Source organism: Lonchura striata, chromosome 9, assembly GCF_046129695.1.
Source record: "Lonchura striata isolate bLonStr1 chromosome 9, bLonStr1.mat, whole genome shotgun sequence".
NCBI lineage: Eukaryota > Metazoa > Chordata > Aves > Passeriformes > Estrildidae > Lonchura > Lonchura striata.
This window is the reverse complement of record NC_134611.1, coordinates 903,536-921,662: the sequence shown is the minus strand read 5'-3', so window position 1 is coordinate 921,662 and position 18,127 is coordinate 903,536. Positions and strand designations below refer to the sequence as shown.

Sequence of the window (18,127 nt, the reverse complement as noted above, 5' to 3'; positions counted from 1 at the left end):
TCCAGCTTTCAGCTAATTTAGTTACCATCTGTAAGCTGTTTAAGCTGTTCCCCTTATTTCACTTTCCCCATTTGATTTTGCTCTTTATGCTTTTTCTTCATTCCACCTCCTACATGTGCATCTGTGGAGGCACAGAGAAGCACATAGGTGTGTAAGTGAGGATTTTCCATAGAGCAGGAAAACACAACTGTCACTGATGTTCTTTGTGGACAGAACTACAATTATACATATAAATACAAATACATATAAAGCTACATTACTGTAACTCATCCACAGACTGCTGGCATTTTGCTGTGGGGACCCACAGCCTGTTCCTCACACCAGTGTATTTTATACAGACACAGAAAGAGTGAAATACATTTTTTAAAAAGTGCTTTGTGCTACAGAACGCCAACATTTGTGAAGATGTCTGAGTTTTGTTTTGTACAAACCTCGATTTGCTACTGGATTTCAGATTTCAGAGTCAGCACATTAAAGCTGTCCTTAGCTCACCCAGCTGAGTATCTCATATGTTTCATGAGATTCCCCTGGAACCGAGGGGCATATCGGTTGTTGTGGCAAGGCATAGTGAGGTGGGTTAATTAGCAGCATTCCAACATATCCTGGGCTTTACTGGCTAGTAGTGAAGAATCCCAGAAGAAGGAAAGCACTGTAATTTTGCCAGATCCATCTTCTGTTTCCTATAGTTTCGCTCTAGAATTTTTTTCATACATATTGTCTCAGTGCCAGTGCTCATGGTCTCTGAAATTAAAGCATTTCTCATAAAGGGGATTATGAGATTAAAAATATTGCTCGTAAAGAACACATTGATCCTCACTGGGAGGATGACAGACATAAAAACATCAAATCACAATGTCTAATTTAGGAGATAATAGTACATTTTTAAATAAATAGTGGGGATGTATTGGATTTACAAACTGCAAGAACTTTCCTTCCCAGTGTGCTCATTCTTCATTTATCATTTTATAAGAAAACTCCTTAAACAAAAAGTTAGTCTCATACAAATGTCACATGCTAGCTTTCTTGCTAATCCAGAGGAAATATTATCCTAGTGGTCCCTGAGGTCCAATGTCTAGGTGTTGGATACATGATAAACTTACTTGAAGCTTTCTCAGTGAGATATAGTCCTCTGGAGACAGCTGTGGATTTAATTTTTCAAGCTTTAGTACAACCTAACCTCTTAAAAATAAGATTTAAGTTTCCCTTGTCAGGTCACCTAAGAGTTTCTTCTTTTATTTTACTTTTTCTTTTTATTTCCCTCCTCTGCTACTTGCCCAGGCTGTTAATCCCCAGCCTCTGGAGGAAACACTTAACCATCGCAAACCTTTCACATCTTGATCATTTTTTGGTTCCAAAGGACAGCACATATACATTTGGCTTTTGAATTTTTCTAGTCTGAGAGTTTATCTAGAAAGTATCAATGCAAAGTAAACAATTTTCAGTCCTGATTATGTAGGTTTCTATGTCGATGCTGAACAGAGGTGGTTTTTGCAAATTTTGAGCCACTCCTCTGTGTAAGAGCAGTATTTCACACAGAGATGGGTTTCTAGTCTCTGTGCTCCATCTTCCTGTGTGTTTATGCTGTCCAGGAGTTGAGTTTAATCTAGTTTTCTTTCCTCTAGATATTTATCACTTAGTGTTTCAGAAATGGTAAATTTAATGTTTCAAGGCATGCACAGAATTTAACTGGTGAGTTCCTGGTACTGAGAAACTCCACACAACTCAGAGCCTGGTTAAGGATGAAGGCTAATCAAGCCAGCAATGTCACAGATACCGAAATGTATCTGAAATGCAAGGGATGTTATACTCCTGATACTTTTAACTGATCCACAAAAATGCTGCTTACAACTCCTGACCCCCCTCATCTCCCTGCTGTGCACACACAAACACACTCACAGGCTTCTGCCAGACTGTTCCTTCTCAGGAGCTAAAGGTGCCAGAGGTCTTTCAAGGTCACTTGTCATATTTGTTCTCTACAATAATCTTTCCTTTTTTTTCCTTTCAGCTCGTTTTTCTTTGACTTCCTGCGGAAATTAGTTTTATCTTGCTTTACCTATGCGTGCATTCATCAGGTTTCTTCTCCCTCCCTCTTAATGCCCTTGTGACATGTTGGCCAAGTGCAATCACCACTGAAACTTGTGCATGGAATCTGCAAGTTAATTAAGTTTCAGATTAAGTTCTAGAGGCTTGTGTGCTCTGGCTGCTGTGCAGATGAGGGAGCGAGCTATGGTGGGGACTGTGCTGAGGGAGAGTTAAGCAGAGTTCAGCTCTTTGGCAGCAGTGAGAGGTCAGTCCTTCCGTGCACACTCTCCAGACACACAGACAGCACGGAGGAACTGCTGGCCAAGCTGTCCCAAAGCAGCTCCAGCCTGGCTGCAGCACAGGCACTTTCTAGTCCAGGGTGGGTCTTTCCCAACAGATGGCAAGTGAGAGGAGCTATGGGGCTTATTTCAGATAGAAGCAGAAAGACACACATTTAAAAGAAGCTCTCATGTTGCTCTCTGGCTCACAGAACAGTCTGTTTTCCAGTTTAGTTCTAACATTTCTGACTGAAATTATGTTCACCAGCACTGCTGTGAAATGTGTCTCTGTATCAGGAAAGCCAGTTTGATGTTTGCCATCCGAGCCAACAGCAGGAAGGGATCCACAGAGCTGCAGATCTGAAAGTCTGGATCTTTACAACTCTGCCTCTGCAAAAAGAGATGCAGATTGAAAAGGTTAAATGGACTCTCTCATCAGTAGTTTGCACACAGCACTTCTTTCTACAACTCTGTTGTTAGCCATTGCACTCTCTTCTTTCTCAGGGTGGAGTTGCTTTTTTGTCAGGATGGTCACACTCCACACAAAGACTGTCCCCTCCTGACATCACCCCTTCCACATCACATCACCAGCATGTGCCCTGGTTTTCCCACACTGGGTGGGGCTTCATGCCTGGGCCTTCTAAGAGTTCAGGAAAATACCTGGTCTGGCTCTGTGCTAAGTGCTAAGAGCTAGCTAAAGCACATTTCCAACCTAATGGATTTAGGCTGTTCCCTAAATCTGCTGCCAGTGGCTGTCAGATACAGGATAACTGGGCAGTAGCTCTGTGGTCTGAGCAGATGGGTCCGTCTCATGCCTTAGGTAGGAAGGATCCAGCTGAGAGGAAGTGGGAAGGCATGTTTTTTCTGGCAGTGTTGTGTACAGAAGGAGCTTTGATGGTGTGGGTTGCCATCTTTCTTTTGCTTTGGAATTGAAAATAAATCCTTGAGAGACTTTTCACCAAAGCATTTCTGCCAGAGCTGAAAGACATTGAGGCTAACTTACCTCCCACTTGCCCAGTTCTCCCTGAGGGGTTTCTGCATTGCTTTTTGTGCTGTTTCATGAGTGTGCAACATCCTCTTTATCCCTGCTCACCACCAAATCATGATCCCCTCTGATCATTCCTGAAAACTTTCTTCTTGTGTGCAGTCTTCAATGGCTGAGCCAGGCAGTTTCCAGAGCCCCTTCCTCCTCTGTTAGAGCTGTGCCTGCATTCTTAAACAGAGCTGTGGGGGCACAGGAACTGTGCACACTCACATGCACAAGGCTACAGCAGACTTGATCCTGCATTTTCCCCACAAGTCTCCCCACTCAGCCAGAAGGAGATTTTTGTTAGCTTTCACCTCAAAAATGAGCTTTACCCTGTGCTTGAGCCAACAGAGGGCAATAGACTCAAAATTCAATATTGAGAAGAAATGCTTTTAAAAGATGGCTCTGAGCAGCCCAGCCCTTACTGTATCTGGTGTCACATATCACAGTGAAAGGCAGCATTCCATGCAGGACCTAAAACCTTCTCAGGCTCCATCAATTAAACCACCACATCTGAGGTGGAAGAGACTCAGCAAGGAACTCTCACTAGGGTTCAATGAGAACCAGATGTTGTGGGCACAGCTGTCATGCTTCTTATCAAGAACAACAGAGCAGCCCCTGCTGCAGTTTCATCAGGAACACTGCCCTTCCTTCCCTTCATTCTCAGCACTACTGAGCGCCCCAAACCAGAACCAAATCAAATCCTCACAGCCAAAGCTCAGAAGTCCTCCCCAAATATTCCTGTTTTTGTTAGCATACTGTTTGTGGATCTCCAAATCAGGGTCCTGCTGGGACTCTCATGTGCTCGGGACACAATCTTCAAGCTGCCTCTCCTACTCAAGAATGGCTTCACTCTCTCCCTTTATAATGTAATTTAGTGTTGGCACCAGGGCTAGAAGGATTAGAGGGAAAGAAGTGTGTGTTCCCTCCATAGGAATAGAGCCCTGGCCAATTTCAGTTACATTAATTTAAAATATATTTACCCATAGGGCTCAGATGCCTGTTTTGTTGCTTTAGATGAAATTCCAGATTGCTAAATTCCAATTGTATAAACGATAACAGATTGCTGCTGTGACTGTACCCATGAAAGCACATGGGAATTGTGCAGGATATGCCCTGAAGGCCGTGAGTCATCCTGACCTACAAGCAGTGAACTCTGCTTTGGAAATGTGGTTCAAAGCAAGAGTTTCTCCTGAGACATCAGAAGTTCTATCCTCCCAAGGCTGGGTCTTTGCCCAAGCTTTGCTCTGCAATTCCTTGACACAGAGTGATTTTGCAAGACTGACCAGTCTGCTGGAGACATTATTCTTATTTGCACTTGTAAATGATAGACTGAAACCAAATCTACCTGGATCTGATTACAAATAAACAAATAAAAAATTAGAAGGGAAATAGCCCTGCAAAAAAACAAAAACATTTTGTTTGGCCCAACACAGAAATTTTTGTGTGTGTGAGAAAAGGGCAGTATTTTAGCTTCTCATCAACCCAAAGTACTTTTTTTTTCCTTTTTGTCAATTCCACAGTCAACTCAAAACTAAAATATTTCCACTGTAACAATTTTGAAAACTGCTAAGTCTGATGGGACTCATGAGTGGCGTTCAGGATTGTGAGTAAGAGTTCTGGACCTCAGTGAGTCAGACAATTTGTGCATCCACTGTCATATTGCTGTTTTCCAGCCTGACAGGGGCGTTCACTGCTGCTCTGAACAAGCCACCCCAGAACAATCCAGGCAGCAGGTAAAGGTTACCAGCTGCCACCCAGCCTGCAGCTGTTCTTCACTGCCCTCAGAACTGCACATATGCTCTCTGCCCATGTCTCTTGTGTTGACATCATCCCGTGGTTCTCAGGAACTTTTAAAAACCTATTGTCATAAAACAAAAATAATTTGCTTTAAGCACATCTATTCCTGACAGCATATGCCAAGCATGAGTGTGAGGGAGAGGAATGACTGTAGAGGCCTTTCTAATATAAAGAGAAGTCTTACAGCAGTCCTGATGGCTTGTCTGTGTGGATATTAGATTGCATACCAGGCGTTTTGTAAGCAGAACACAGTCATTTAAAGGTAACAGTGGCCCTTTGTGAGCTATGTGATGCGTGGAGCTTGTGCATGTTTTTATTTCTGTCTTCTGTGCAGCTGATATATTTCAGAAGTACATGTATGGCTCAAATCTGCAGGGACAGATAGTTACCTACTAATATAAAAGCAAGCCCAACCCCTCCTTAAATATCCTGATGCTCCAAAAAGCAGATCTGCCTTGGATATTGCAGCAACTCATCATAAACCATCTGATACCGGGTTTTAATTGGGTTACTTAGGTAGAGATGAGCTGTGGGTGTTTTAACAAGGAGCCTCTCTAGCTGATCCCTCATTTTAATTTCTGGTAAACCTCTTGTCACAGGACTGCCTGATCTCATGGGAAGAGAAAGGTACACAGAAGAACTGTTTGGTTACCCACATAAATACAAGCACATTCCTATTTTAGACCAAAAGCTGCTCAAGCCAATGACTGGCAGGCATTGTGGAGGTGTAACTGTTAGTTTAGTTTAGTTTAGTTTAGTTTAGTTTAGTTTAGTTTAGTTTACTTCACTTTATCCAGAGCTCTGGATTCTCCGGAGTCCCTGCCACCAAGAAAAAGGCTGGGTAGCTGGCTTCAACTTCAGAAAGAGTCAAGTGGCCATCTAGAAAAGGAAACTACGGTTGAGATGTGGCTTTGCTCACATTTCAGCAGTCACACCACAGGTAGTATAGGTGTCATCATGCCCATACTCAAACCCCACACTTCTTGTTAATGCAGATGTGGGATCTGCAGTAGTGCTTGAATTGTTCACAGCTTCTGCATAGACTGATACTACTCCTGTTCAGAATGTCAGTTTAGGAGACAGCGTGAACCACTTGTGAGTTCTTAGCAGAAAATATTAATATGCTGTTGTTTACAAATAGAAAATGAAGCATGCACTTTGTGGGGAAAACAAAATGAGACTAAAATAAACCAAACCAAACTAAACCAAACCAAACCAAAAAACCCCACCCACCAACCAACCCAAAAAAACCCAAAAAAAACAACAACCCAAACCAACAAACCCAAGCCTGCTATTTATGTGCTCTTTATCACGCAGTTCTGGGCACACATCTGTTTGATCTAAGCTTTGACAGCAGTAGGAAGTGCTTTGAAAGTGCTTTAAAAGGCTCTTGAGATTCACTTGCTTAGCTGCACTAGGATCTGAGGAGCAAGGCTGTGTCCACAGCAACTCATAGATTACAGAGCTGCAACATGGCTTTGATCACATGCAGGTAAAATAATACTACTGTTTATGCAGCCTTCTAGAGATTTTCTGTGTAGGCAGGACTACTGTGAGTCAAACCCACCACGAGTTTATCTATAAGAGTTATAATCAACATTCACTGTGAAAAACTAACCCTGTTTTTCTCAGAACTGTTATTTCTGACACATTTGTATTGGGTGAGAACTGTACCATGGAAAGACAAGTGTGGGTGCCACTGTGCTCAACAATTCTTATGGGATTTATGTTGTCTGGTAAGAGGAAATCTCACTTTGCTGAGTGAATCCATGATTATTGGCTGTTGTGGCACCCCCTGGTGTGGATTCTTTGCTTCTTTTTGCCAGGGTTGGGATTAAATGTGTGAGATGGTATTTCTTGTTGGGACTCAGATGTTTATCAGTTCTTATCTCTGTCACAGTCTCACAAACCCCGAGTTCTACAGCACTTCACTCTAACAAAATAAAAATGGAGCCCCATCTCTCTCTCTCTCTACAAGGCCTTTTAAGGATAAACTGCCCAATTAAGAAATGAGACTAATTATTTTCACTTTTAACCCAATAACTGACCACCCATGCCCACAATGTGCACTTTTTTATCCAATTACACAAAACCACACAAACCCATGGAGAAGAAGGTGAAGAGAAGGACCACCCTCTGCCCTAAAACCTCCATCTTGCTTTATATATATTACTATATTCTAGAACCTTCAACTCTACGTTTTCCACCCTGTGATATCACACACATCTATTCAAACTCCACACCCATCGATAATCCCAGTTCTATCATTCCATTTTGGAAGCCTTCTCCACAGCCTCAGTTGAAATGTGGTGTTCTCTTGGGGTCAGTGCCTGTCAGCACAGAAAGTCTGAAATTCTCAGCAGCCAGGGTTCCAACACCCTGCATCACACCCCTCTGACAGGATGAAGCAGGGAGATTTATGGATACAGCCACTGCCATCCCAGGTGGCTGTTCCAGCCCCCAGACTGTGGCACGTGACAAATTCCCACATGTCAGCTGTGAGCTGGACTAGGGAACTGATCCCACTTAAAAGAAAATCAAGTATATTTTTCTGAATAAAGTTTATTTTCCTTGGTGAAGGCTGGGTCACCTTTGTGCTGTTCTTAAAAACTTGGTCAGATATTTGTCAGGAGGTTGCAGTGCTGCTGGGCATGCAGCCCATTTGTATTGGAAACATCCAATTTCCTGAGTGTCTTTCTGTAGTGCAGCCTATTGATACTGCAGACACCTTGAAAAGAGGAAACCTTTGCTTGTTAGGATCACAGTCTATTAGGACTCACAGTTTGTGTAGAGGTACATCCATGATCTGTCCTCTGGCCTTCCTCTTGAGTGCCCTGCACTGAAGAACCAATAGTGAGGGAGAGACAGAAACAAAATCACCGTGCAAGATGTAAGAGGGAGATTCTGGATAATATCCGAGTTCTTTTGGAGTGAAAGCTGAATAGATTAAGAAAAGTACAATTGAATTAAAGCCACTCCTTTTTGAGTGGCTTTAATTGATACACTTCAATCCTGGCTAAGCAATTTCCTGGTGGACTTTTTTTTTTTCTCTCCTCCACTTTCCAGCACCTGCTTGTTTCAGAGGGCAACACTCCAGGGATAACTGTGAGCCAGTGCCAAGAGCCAGCATTTCTCACTCCCCTCTCACCCGCCTCCATTCCCTGCCACACACCCCGGTATAGAATGACAGCACATTGCCACAATTTAGATGACTCTGCCTCTGCCCCCGTGGAAGAACAGGTCCTCTAGAGAACACCAGCCACAGCAGCTGTCCATTCTCCCAGAAAAATCTTCATCATGGCCTATAAAGCAGCACATTTGGCCTTTAAGTCGCGCTGGCACAAGACGGATGAAGAGCTCTGTCGGCACAGCATGTCCTTTGTCTTGCACAAGGCGATCCAGAATGACTTCTTCAAGTGCTACCTTTATCTGCTGGAAAAGCTTCCCCTGGGTGAGTAGCCATGGGCAAGAGTGTCTGTGTGTGCTCTGCAAAGATGGATCGTGTCAGATGGTGGAGATGGTTACTGGCAGTGAGGAGGAGGAGGGGTAGTTTTGAGAAACCCAACTCAAGAGACTGCAGTGCTCACTAAAGAGTTTGGAACTCTGTCTCCCAATTCCCTCTAAAGCAGTAGCCTGTTGTTTCACCTAAATAGTCCACAGATTTTTAGAGGAGGGCAAGGGAAAGACTTGCAAGAGTGAACGAGAAGTTTGGTTTCTGGCTGACCATTCCTATTTTTGCCATCATTTGAGTAAAACATGCTTTGACCTGTTTGGAGCTTGGAAGAACAAAAGCAAAACTAGCAGAGCTGGCAGGTGGTTCTTTCTTTTGCCTAATACCTGTTTTGTTGTCATTCTGGATGTCCTTAGCTCTGGTGTTTATATTGATTTGGACAAGTGCTTCAAAGGTGGTGATTAAAATTTTTTTTTCAAGAGTCTTTGTTATGCAGATCCCTGTAGTAGATTGTCTAACCTACTGTTTCCTCTCTGGGAGGAAAATGCTTCCAAAAACTTGTTTATAGACAAATTTCAATGACAGTCTCTGGTACAGAATGCTAAGAGAGTTTGGTGGTGTTTTTTTTGTTTGTTTGTTTGTTTTTTTTTTTTTAAGATGTAGAAAATGAATGTTCATTTCAAATGCAAATTTGACCCTGAATAAGAAACAAAATGTCCCTGTGAGAATAAAGCTAAAAAGTAGATTTTACTTGAGTCAGTATTATGTTAGCATGTTCTGTTTTAAACAGAATTGTTCAGCCTACACTCAGTGTCAGACCTGTAGGAATTTTAAGATGGGATGGATGAGCCTGTGCAATCTGTTTAAGTGAATTCTTGGGGGATCCTTTCTAATTGAATGATCCATTTAGGCAAAAAGACTATCTTACCTATTTGTGTGAACTGTACAGATGCCAGTGATAACCCTGCTCAAGAGGGTAGAATTCATTAATCCTGTAATAAGAAAAAACATTTCCATGTTATCTTAGTATTTTTAATGTGCAATTTAGTATTATTATTATATATAATATATTCTATTGATTAATAAATATATATGTATATAATATATTTATTATATTAGTATTTTTAATGTAGCAATATCTGCAACTATTTAAAAGGAAACATGGAAAATAAATACTCCTATCCCTAGTGGTAGGTAGCTGTGAACAATGGAAAGGAAGGGAAATAAATTACAGGTCGATGGAATCTCATAAAGTCAATGAAAATGTTATTCTTTCATTTGTTTTGAAAATAAACACAACTTATTAGAAACGGAGTAGAATTTCCTACAGTGTTAACTGTTAGTGTAATTAGCACTGCATCATTTTAAGGTTAGAAGGTACCACTATGAGTATCTAACTTAGAATTGAGTATAAAAATTCCAGCATTGTGCTTGTAACTTGTCTGGGTCACAGAACACAGAATTTATTTATGAACACAGAAATACCTTGTTTTAAATGTTTCAAATGGCTGAGAACCCATCAGGCACCACTCAGCTGTTTCCAGGCCTAATTGCTTCACTCATAAAACTATACTTATTTCTTGACTGAATTTTATTGAATTTCCATTCCTGGCCAACAGGCTTTGTAAAATGTTCCTATCAGACCAAAGGTCCCCTCTGCCAAGCTTTTCATGATCTGATTCATTAAAACTTAGCTAATGATCTTACAAGCCTATTGCCAGCCTATCCATATTACTTTGACTCCATGGAAGACACACTGTGAGCCTAGCCTTCAGGTGAATATGCAGCATGTCTCTTACTCCCTGGTTATTGTCATGAAGTAAAAGTGGGCATGAGGACAGGTGGAATGGTTCATGTGCTGTGAATACATATCCAGGGAAATTCACATCCTGCTACGATGGCAGGGTCTGGATAGGGGGACAGTCAAGAGGGTAAAAAGTGTTCAGGTGATTGGCTCAGAGAGTTGTAGTCAAATCTTGAGCTCAGTGGAATCCTACAAGCGTCTGTCCTGGGACCTGTCCTGTTTAGAACCATGGAATGGTTTGGGGTGGAAGGGACACCCCCCTGCTATCTTCATCAGTAACTTGGAGGAGGTGAAGAACTGTTTTATCCTCACATCCAGAGATTGCAGCCAACTGCCAGGACCTGCCCCCAAGCTCTAAGTTGGGACTGCCATCCAGAGGCACCTAAACAGGCTGGAGAACAGAGACCGTAGCAACCTAGTGCCATTCAAACCACTGAAATTCCAACCCAAACACCACTTTGTATACCTGGATGAGAAAAGCCCTGGGCAGCAACACCACAGACTGCTCAGCATCTGGCCATGGAGTGCCCTCCTGTTGGAGTTTTGGTAGGCAGCAGCTGAATGTCCTGGAAGCAAAGGCAGCCAACAGAATCCCAGGATGAATTAACAAAAGCATGGCTATTTGATTGAAGGAAGTGATGATCCCCTTTTCTCCAGCAGTCTTTAGACCCTACGTGTAGGGCCTTAGGCTGTCAGAGCAGGGAATGACATGGAATGAGTTGAAGACCCTCATTGTGGTGAGGGAACTGGAGCATATGCCCTGTGAAGACAGACAAAGGGAATGGGGCATGTTCAGCCAAAAGAGAGACCAAATATCATTCTGCTAGTGCCTACAGGAAGGTAATGAATAAGATGGAGCTAAGATCTGCACAGTTGGGTTCAGCATGAAGACAAGGGCTGGTGGCCATGAATCAAAAGTAGTCCAGACTGGCTATAAGGAAAAAAAATCTTTTTATATGAGGACAGTCAGGCATTGGAACAGGTTGCTCAGGGAAGTTGTACAATTCTCCATCACTGGAAGCTTTCTAAACCTAACTGTCTAAACCCTGCTGAACCTCATCTGGCGTCATGTCTGGCCCTGCTTTGAGCAGCAGTTTGGATCAGAGACTTTCTTAGGTCTCTTTCAATTTGGACTATCCTGTGGTGGAGCTCTTCTAGTCATGTTTACTTAGGAGCTGAGCATATCTGGTATCACAGCCTGTTAAGAGAAACATGTCACTTTTACAGACCAGGCTAACATTTATAAATAAAAGACATGAGTAATTTCAGGCCCTGATCCAACAATGTACTTAAATGTGTGTGAGAGCCCTTAAGCCCAGTGGACTTTATTGGAGCTACTCAGATGCTGGAAATTATGCACATGTTTACACGGGCTGTGGGACTCGGTGCCAGTGGGCTGAGATCTGCAGTGGAAAACTGAGAAGATCCACCCCTGGGGACAAATATTCCTGTATGCGAGGCACGTGGCTAAAAGTAAAATCTGCTTTGGGGGTGGGATGATGTTCATCCTCTATAAACCAGAATTTACATGGTACTCAGACCACAGCAGAGAGGTAGATTCTACCATGCACACAGATAACTCTTTTTCAACTGATGCACAAAGCAGATGTTGTATTTAAAAGGGAGCACTTAGCCAAACTGGAATTAGTTCAGTATCTTGAAGAAAGCAATTGGAGCCACAAAATAATGTTCACAAATAAAAATTTCAGAAAAAATTACTTGCAACATTTACTTCTGCCAGGGAAATTTAGTTGAGGAAAGCCTGAAGTCAAGAACTGTAAGTCAGCATACTGCAGGTTGGGATTGCACTGGTTTTTATGTGTTAAGTGGTTTTCTTTAGAGATTTAGACCAAATGCACTGGAAAACAACATTTTTAACTGATTCATAAGAAAATAGGAGAGATAATGTTTTGAACTTTGCAGGGCAACAGGCTCAGGTGGATAGTGCCTATCTAGTCCACATTGCTTAGCATTCAGCCGTAGATCATCACTCTGCATCCAGACTGTGTTGGCAGTGACAGCAAATTATTGATGTCTCATGACTGGAGTGACCTTTAGGGAGCCACTTCGTGCCCTCAGCCTGCCTGAGCAGTGGGCTTACTTCAACCATCTTTGCTTGGGGACTTGCCAGCAGATTCAGCTGAGGGACAAGTGTGCCATGAAAAAGTTTATTCTTTACTGGAAACACATTTCTGACTTTAAATCTTACAAGTTACCTGCTTTAACACTGAAACCCTCATATGTTAGCCAGCTGCCTGCCCTGTGATGTCTGAGGAACTTGCAGCCTGCCTCATTCTATCCTGCTCATGCCCTACTTTATGGAATTCATTGAAGGCAGGCTGTGTACCCATAGCAGGCCTCACAAGTATTTAATTTCCTGATGCATGAGGCAGTCCCACACGGGGCATGGAAAGGAAGATGCCTCTGGCTAGGCAGGTCCTGTGATGAGGGGGAGGCTGCAACACTTGACAGCCACCAAGGACTTGTGGCACTTCTTTTTTGGGGTAGATTCCTGCAGGTTGGCAAACCTCCTCCTCCCTGTGGTGCTGCTGCTGCTGGAGCCTGCATGCCAGGCACAGCTGCGAGGCAGATCAGAGGTGAGGTTGATTGGCTGTGTCTGGAAAACTGGGTTGTGCATTGGGAGAGTTGGCAGTGCTGCAAATTCCTGAGAGGGAGGAGCAGCACTGAAGGAGCAAGAGGTGGAAATCACCTCTACAGATCTCACACTGTACAAGTGAGGCTGTGGGTCCACAGGAGAAAACTTTGGGTGCAGTATCCCTCTCTGCATTGGCCCATGTCCTTGCATGCCCCAAGGTGGGAGACATGCATAAAAACATCTTTGCACTGTTTAATGCATGGAGAAGCCCCTGTGGATGCTCACCCAGAGCTCATTTTGAATGCCTGCACGTAGGGCAGGGCTCTGGGGCCCCAGATGGCCCGGGAGGAGCTGCAGTCAGCTGGTGTGTGCATGCAAGTCCTGGCAAGAATTTTGCAAGCCTGATATTGGTTCTGAGTGAGAAATGTGAGAGCAGACACTCCAGATCTGATATCCTGAACACCATATCGTCCCCATGTGCTGCCTCAGGTCAGGCTCATGTTTTGAGTAGATGGACTCTGAATATTTGTTATTCATGCTGTCCTGATGTGCAGACAGCCTGTAAATGTCCTTCCTTTCAATCTAGCAAAATGGGATAAATCATTGTCCTTTGACAGGTCCATGAAACAACCCCTGGAATCATCACTGGATTCTTATATGGAAGATCTTGCAAAGCTAACATACAGGGATTCAGTTCTGTTCCGCAGACAGGCTGACCTCTGAAACAGAGCAAAAGCAGACACAGAGAAGACAAGATGGTGCCACTTCTGGATAAGGACAGAGATCCTTACTGGAAAAATCCCAGGCACCGATGGAGTCTTTTTCCCAGGCTCTGGGAGCCACCCTGGCCAAGTTGTAATGGGGATTGGCTGCTGCCCCCTTCGTATTAATTATCAGCTGAATGGTTTCTTCTGAGTATGTGAATATAATCAGTGGAGTGTGTAAAACTCCCAGGTTTGACCCTTGCTGGGCTCAGTGCTTCTTGTGGTATAAATTTCTCAGGCATAACATAAATGTGTAATGGATTAAAGCTTTAATAGTATCCGTTCAGCAGTTGACTTAAGCAGGTGATGACAAGAAGGGCTGGTAATGCTGCTTTTGTTGGATGAGGGATATGCTGGGCATGCTGCTAATATGTAACCCAATAGCACTATTCTGTTCCGAGGGGTCCTTGGTGGTAATTATTCCCCATCCTACTTCCTTTGTCCCCCCCTCATTTGCCTCCAAAGTGTCACTCTCCTGCTGAGGATGGGCAGGCACACACTTATCATTCCCCGCTGAGTTTGCTTGCCCTCAATTAAATACATTCCAGGCTTATATTCAGGGCCTCTGGCCTTACTCTCCTCCTCTGTGTGGAGGGCATAATTCCTGTCCCCCGGCCTGCACAAGCCTATTCAGCTCCTTCCCAGCAGCAGCTGGCAGTGCTCCCACGGAAGTTTGAAGATGTGGGGACAAAAACTACTGCCTGGTCCTTGTGTGCAGCTGGCAGGAGGCTCTCCCTCCCTCTCTTGTCATGAGCTTAGAAGGTGTTTGCTGCTGAAGCATTTCCAGTTCCCTGCGTGTGCTGGGAAGCTGCAGCAGAGCTGGTCTCACATGGCAAGGTGGCGATTACAAAGGCTTTTTCCCAATGTGACTGTCCCTCCTTGTTGCTTGGCTTTCAGTGTTTGGAATTGTGTTTTTGGTGGAGGGTCTGTCACACACACAGGAGAATGCCTGGGCAGTTGTGTGCACACACAAGACAGTCAGAGGTGATGATTTGCAAGCAAAATTTATAGCCTGCCTCAATCCAAGCTTTTGAGCTTTGAATCCATACTTTTGATATGCTGATGCACATCGAGTACAGAAAAACCCAGGCTGTGGAGGATAGACCTCCGTTCTTAAAGAACAGGGCAAAATAGCCCTTTATCCAGCAAAACTCACAGGTTTAAATGAAACAGCTTCAAAACACTGATTGCTGTATGTTACCAGCAATGTAGCTAAGCCATGAAAAGAAGCATCCAAGTCTCTGGCACACAGGAACCTTTCAGTATATCACCCACTGACTACCTTGCTCCTTGACCTTTGCCAGATGAAAATTTAGGACTGTCTCTTCTAAATTGTGTCCCCCTGTGTACTCATTTAGGCCTGAGACTACCATCTGCTCCGTGGTTCAGCTTACTTGCACTGCCACAGACCATACAGTATCACTAAAAATAAACCAGAGCAAGTGCCTCATTCATCCACACTCTTCCTGGTGTGCTCTCCATGCAGCTGTCAATAGCTGGAAAGCATATCTGGAAATCTGCACAACAGTTAGGTCAGTGATAGCAGAAATGATGATCCTGCAGAGTACTAAATGCTGCCCACAGCTTTTCCAGGAAAAATCAGACCACTTGATGTCCTTGGCATGTGTGTTCACTTCAAGCCTGAGGTGATTTTTCACTGACATGAAAACACAGTGTGATGATTGAAATTACTTCTGAACCTGGAAAGTACCGAGTTTTCATGAGGAGGGCTGGATCCCTGCAAGGTCTTGTAGGATCCAATCCAACACCTTTCCTTCCACCGTTGCTTTAGAAATAGATTTGGTGTTTTGAAAGCCCAACTTAAGTTTACAGTCTTCATCTGTGGAAAATGGATTTATAGAAAATTCTCAAAACCTGGCAGAAGGCTCACATAGTATGCATCTGTATGCAAACATTGAGATAAGAAATGATGACTTAGAAATGCCATGGAACAGGACAGACATTGTTGAGAGAGAAATGGAGCTAGAAACAAGTTTCAAAGGATGGTTTTGCAAATAAGACTAAATGCTTTAGGGAATTAGAACTATGAAAGATGCACTGTAGTAGGACCCATGAGGGGTAATTTTAGATGCTTGGCTTTAAGGCATTTACAGCATGGTGTGGCAAAAAGCTGATAGGCCAAGAAACTCTTATAGTGTATTGTAAGTTGGAAATAGTTGGCTTCTGCTTGTGATGGTGTGAATTATAACATCTGTATTGTCTCACCCTTTTCATGAGATTGAAAAGGAATAAAAGTTTAAAACACCTCTCAGTTGCCCCATCTCTGGGTTAGAAAAGGGCATAGTCCAACATTCATGATCGTGCCTCTGGAGTGTCAATGTGGCACACGATAAAGAGGGTTGAAGGACACGTTTTATGGTGCAAAAAGAAAGGATCCAACCCGGTTTATTTTAATAAACACTTTTATAGGGTTTTTTAAGAACATCCCATGTCTATCCCCAATTGGTCAGTAATAAGTTGTTATCCTGTGTTGATTGGTCACTCAAACTCCTGGTGTGTAGGTGCAGGAAAGGTTGTTTGTCAGAGATAGTTTTCATTTTTTCTATCCAATGGTGTAAAAATCAGTTTATACAGGTGGCTAGTGTTTATCACAGACCTAGAGTTCCTTCTCAGGGAAAGCAGATTGTTTTCCACAGTTTTAGAGCTCCTTCTCAGAAAAACCAAGTTGCTTTTCACTGCTGCAGAGCTGTGTTCTCAAGAAGAGCCATCAGCTTCCTCATGGCTTCTGTCTGCTCGAGTCAGGATTCAGTTTGTAGGCCTTTGGCCTGCTACTTCACTACCACATGAAGCAATTAGCTAAGGCAGAAATATCTGTTACTAACAATAAAATGGTGATTTATCTGCTTTCAGTGAAACTTTACGCTCTGACAAGCCAAGTCATCAATGGGGAGATGCAGTTCTATGCCAGGGCCAAGCACTTCTACCGGGAGGTGCCCGCCACAGAGGAGGGAATGATGGGAGACTACATCGAGCTCTCCAACACAGACGTTGAATCCTCCCGGGAGTTTCTCAGGAAGTTTGTTGGGGTGAGTAATTTAATCTCATCTTCTTCAAGCAGCAGTGGTGATGTGTCAAAAATGATGTGCACGGTGCCCAGGCACACCTGATTTAAGTGGCACTGTGCATCACTTTTGATTTGCAGTCACAAGTCAGCACTGTCGTTGGGTCTAGTCATGTGTTCTGCCAGGTCATTCATCAGCATGAATTCACATTTTGCCTGGTCTTACTTCATTATTTACCTGTTTTACATCCTTTTCTAATGCTCCCAAGCTGCAATGAGGAGTTCTTTTAGCTGGGTTTGAGTGAGGGATTAATTCTGAGTGTAGGACGGGAACCTTTCATGATAAAATCCTTGTCGGCTTCTGTGGCAGATTTGTCTGGGCAAATTCTTGTAGTCCAGTTGGGAAAATAGCTGAGACTAAATGTCCAGTTTCAGGTTTGCCTATTCATAGATATTTCTAAGAAGGCTGCAACAAAACCCACCATCTCCCACACACTAGAAGCATATGGAAGAGGCTACACATTAGGCAAAATATTTTTCCTTAAACATTCCAGTGTCACTGAGCACCTTTTCAGGCAGATTGCTAAAGGTCTGTAAACATCTTGAAAGGTCTGCTTTGGCCTGAATTGCAAGGAGATGCCAAGTGGGATATTAAGAGCAGTATCACTTTGGTTGTTAGGTTTCTGAAAATCCTGTTGAGTTCTAAAACTGTCTTTAGAAATCTGAAAACCTTTAGAAGTGTGGCCTTATGGTTTTCTGGCTGCCCTTCCTTTTTCCTAGGGAAGGAGCCCATTAAATCAGCTCAACAACAGTATTAGATGTTAAAGAATCCACAAACAAATTTGTTAAGTTCTCCTGCTGACAAAATGACTAGTTCTATATAATGCTACCATGGGTCTTTAATTTTCTGCTCAAATGTACAAATTTGGGATAGCCAGATGACTTTTTTTTAGCCTTAATGATCCACTGTGGGAAGAAAGCTCAATAGGTTAATTAGATGTTGTAGATGGAAAAAAAAGGGCACAATTTAAATGTATTGGGATGGAAAATGAGTGTGGCTTGACAGCAGATAGTAATCATGCGGACCAGTGAAGGGCAAGTGGTGGCAAAGTTTGCTATACCTGATAGAGGGAGATTTTTGGGGCTGTGAGCAAGCAAAACACAAGTGAATAGCTGCATATTTCTGTATCAACAATCATTTGTACTAATGCCAAGGCAAAAAAAGGCTTCCCAGAGCCTCCCTATATGGTATCATGCTGTCAATAAACACAAAATGAGAAAATAAAAAGGAGGTTCAGTGAGGAGCTGAAGCTGATGGTAACATTTCTGCATGACGCTTCTGAAATGGCATTTTCAGAAGGAA

The 18,127-nt window shown here is 43.1% G+C and overlaps 1 protein-coding gene across 1 annotated transcript in view; it reads left to right on the top strand.

Moving 5' to 3' along the window:
• NTMT2 (N-terminal Xaa-Pro-Lys N-methyltransferase 2) overlaps positions 1-18,127 on the top strand; it is a 33,642-nt gene that overhangs the window by 5,811 nt on the left and 9,704 nt on the right. The window contains exons 2-3 of the mRNA XM_021545853.3: positions 8,194-8,578; positions 16,614-16,789. Of these exons, the coding sequence (XP_021401528.1) occupies positions 8,425-8,578; positions 16,614-16,789 (330 nt within the window). The 5' untranslated portion in view covers positions 8,194-8,424. The remainder of the gene's footprint in view (positions 1-8,193; positions 8,579-16,613; positions 16,790-18,127) is intronic.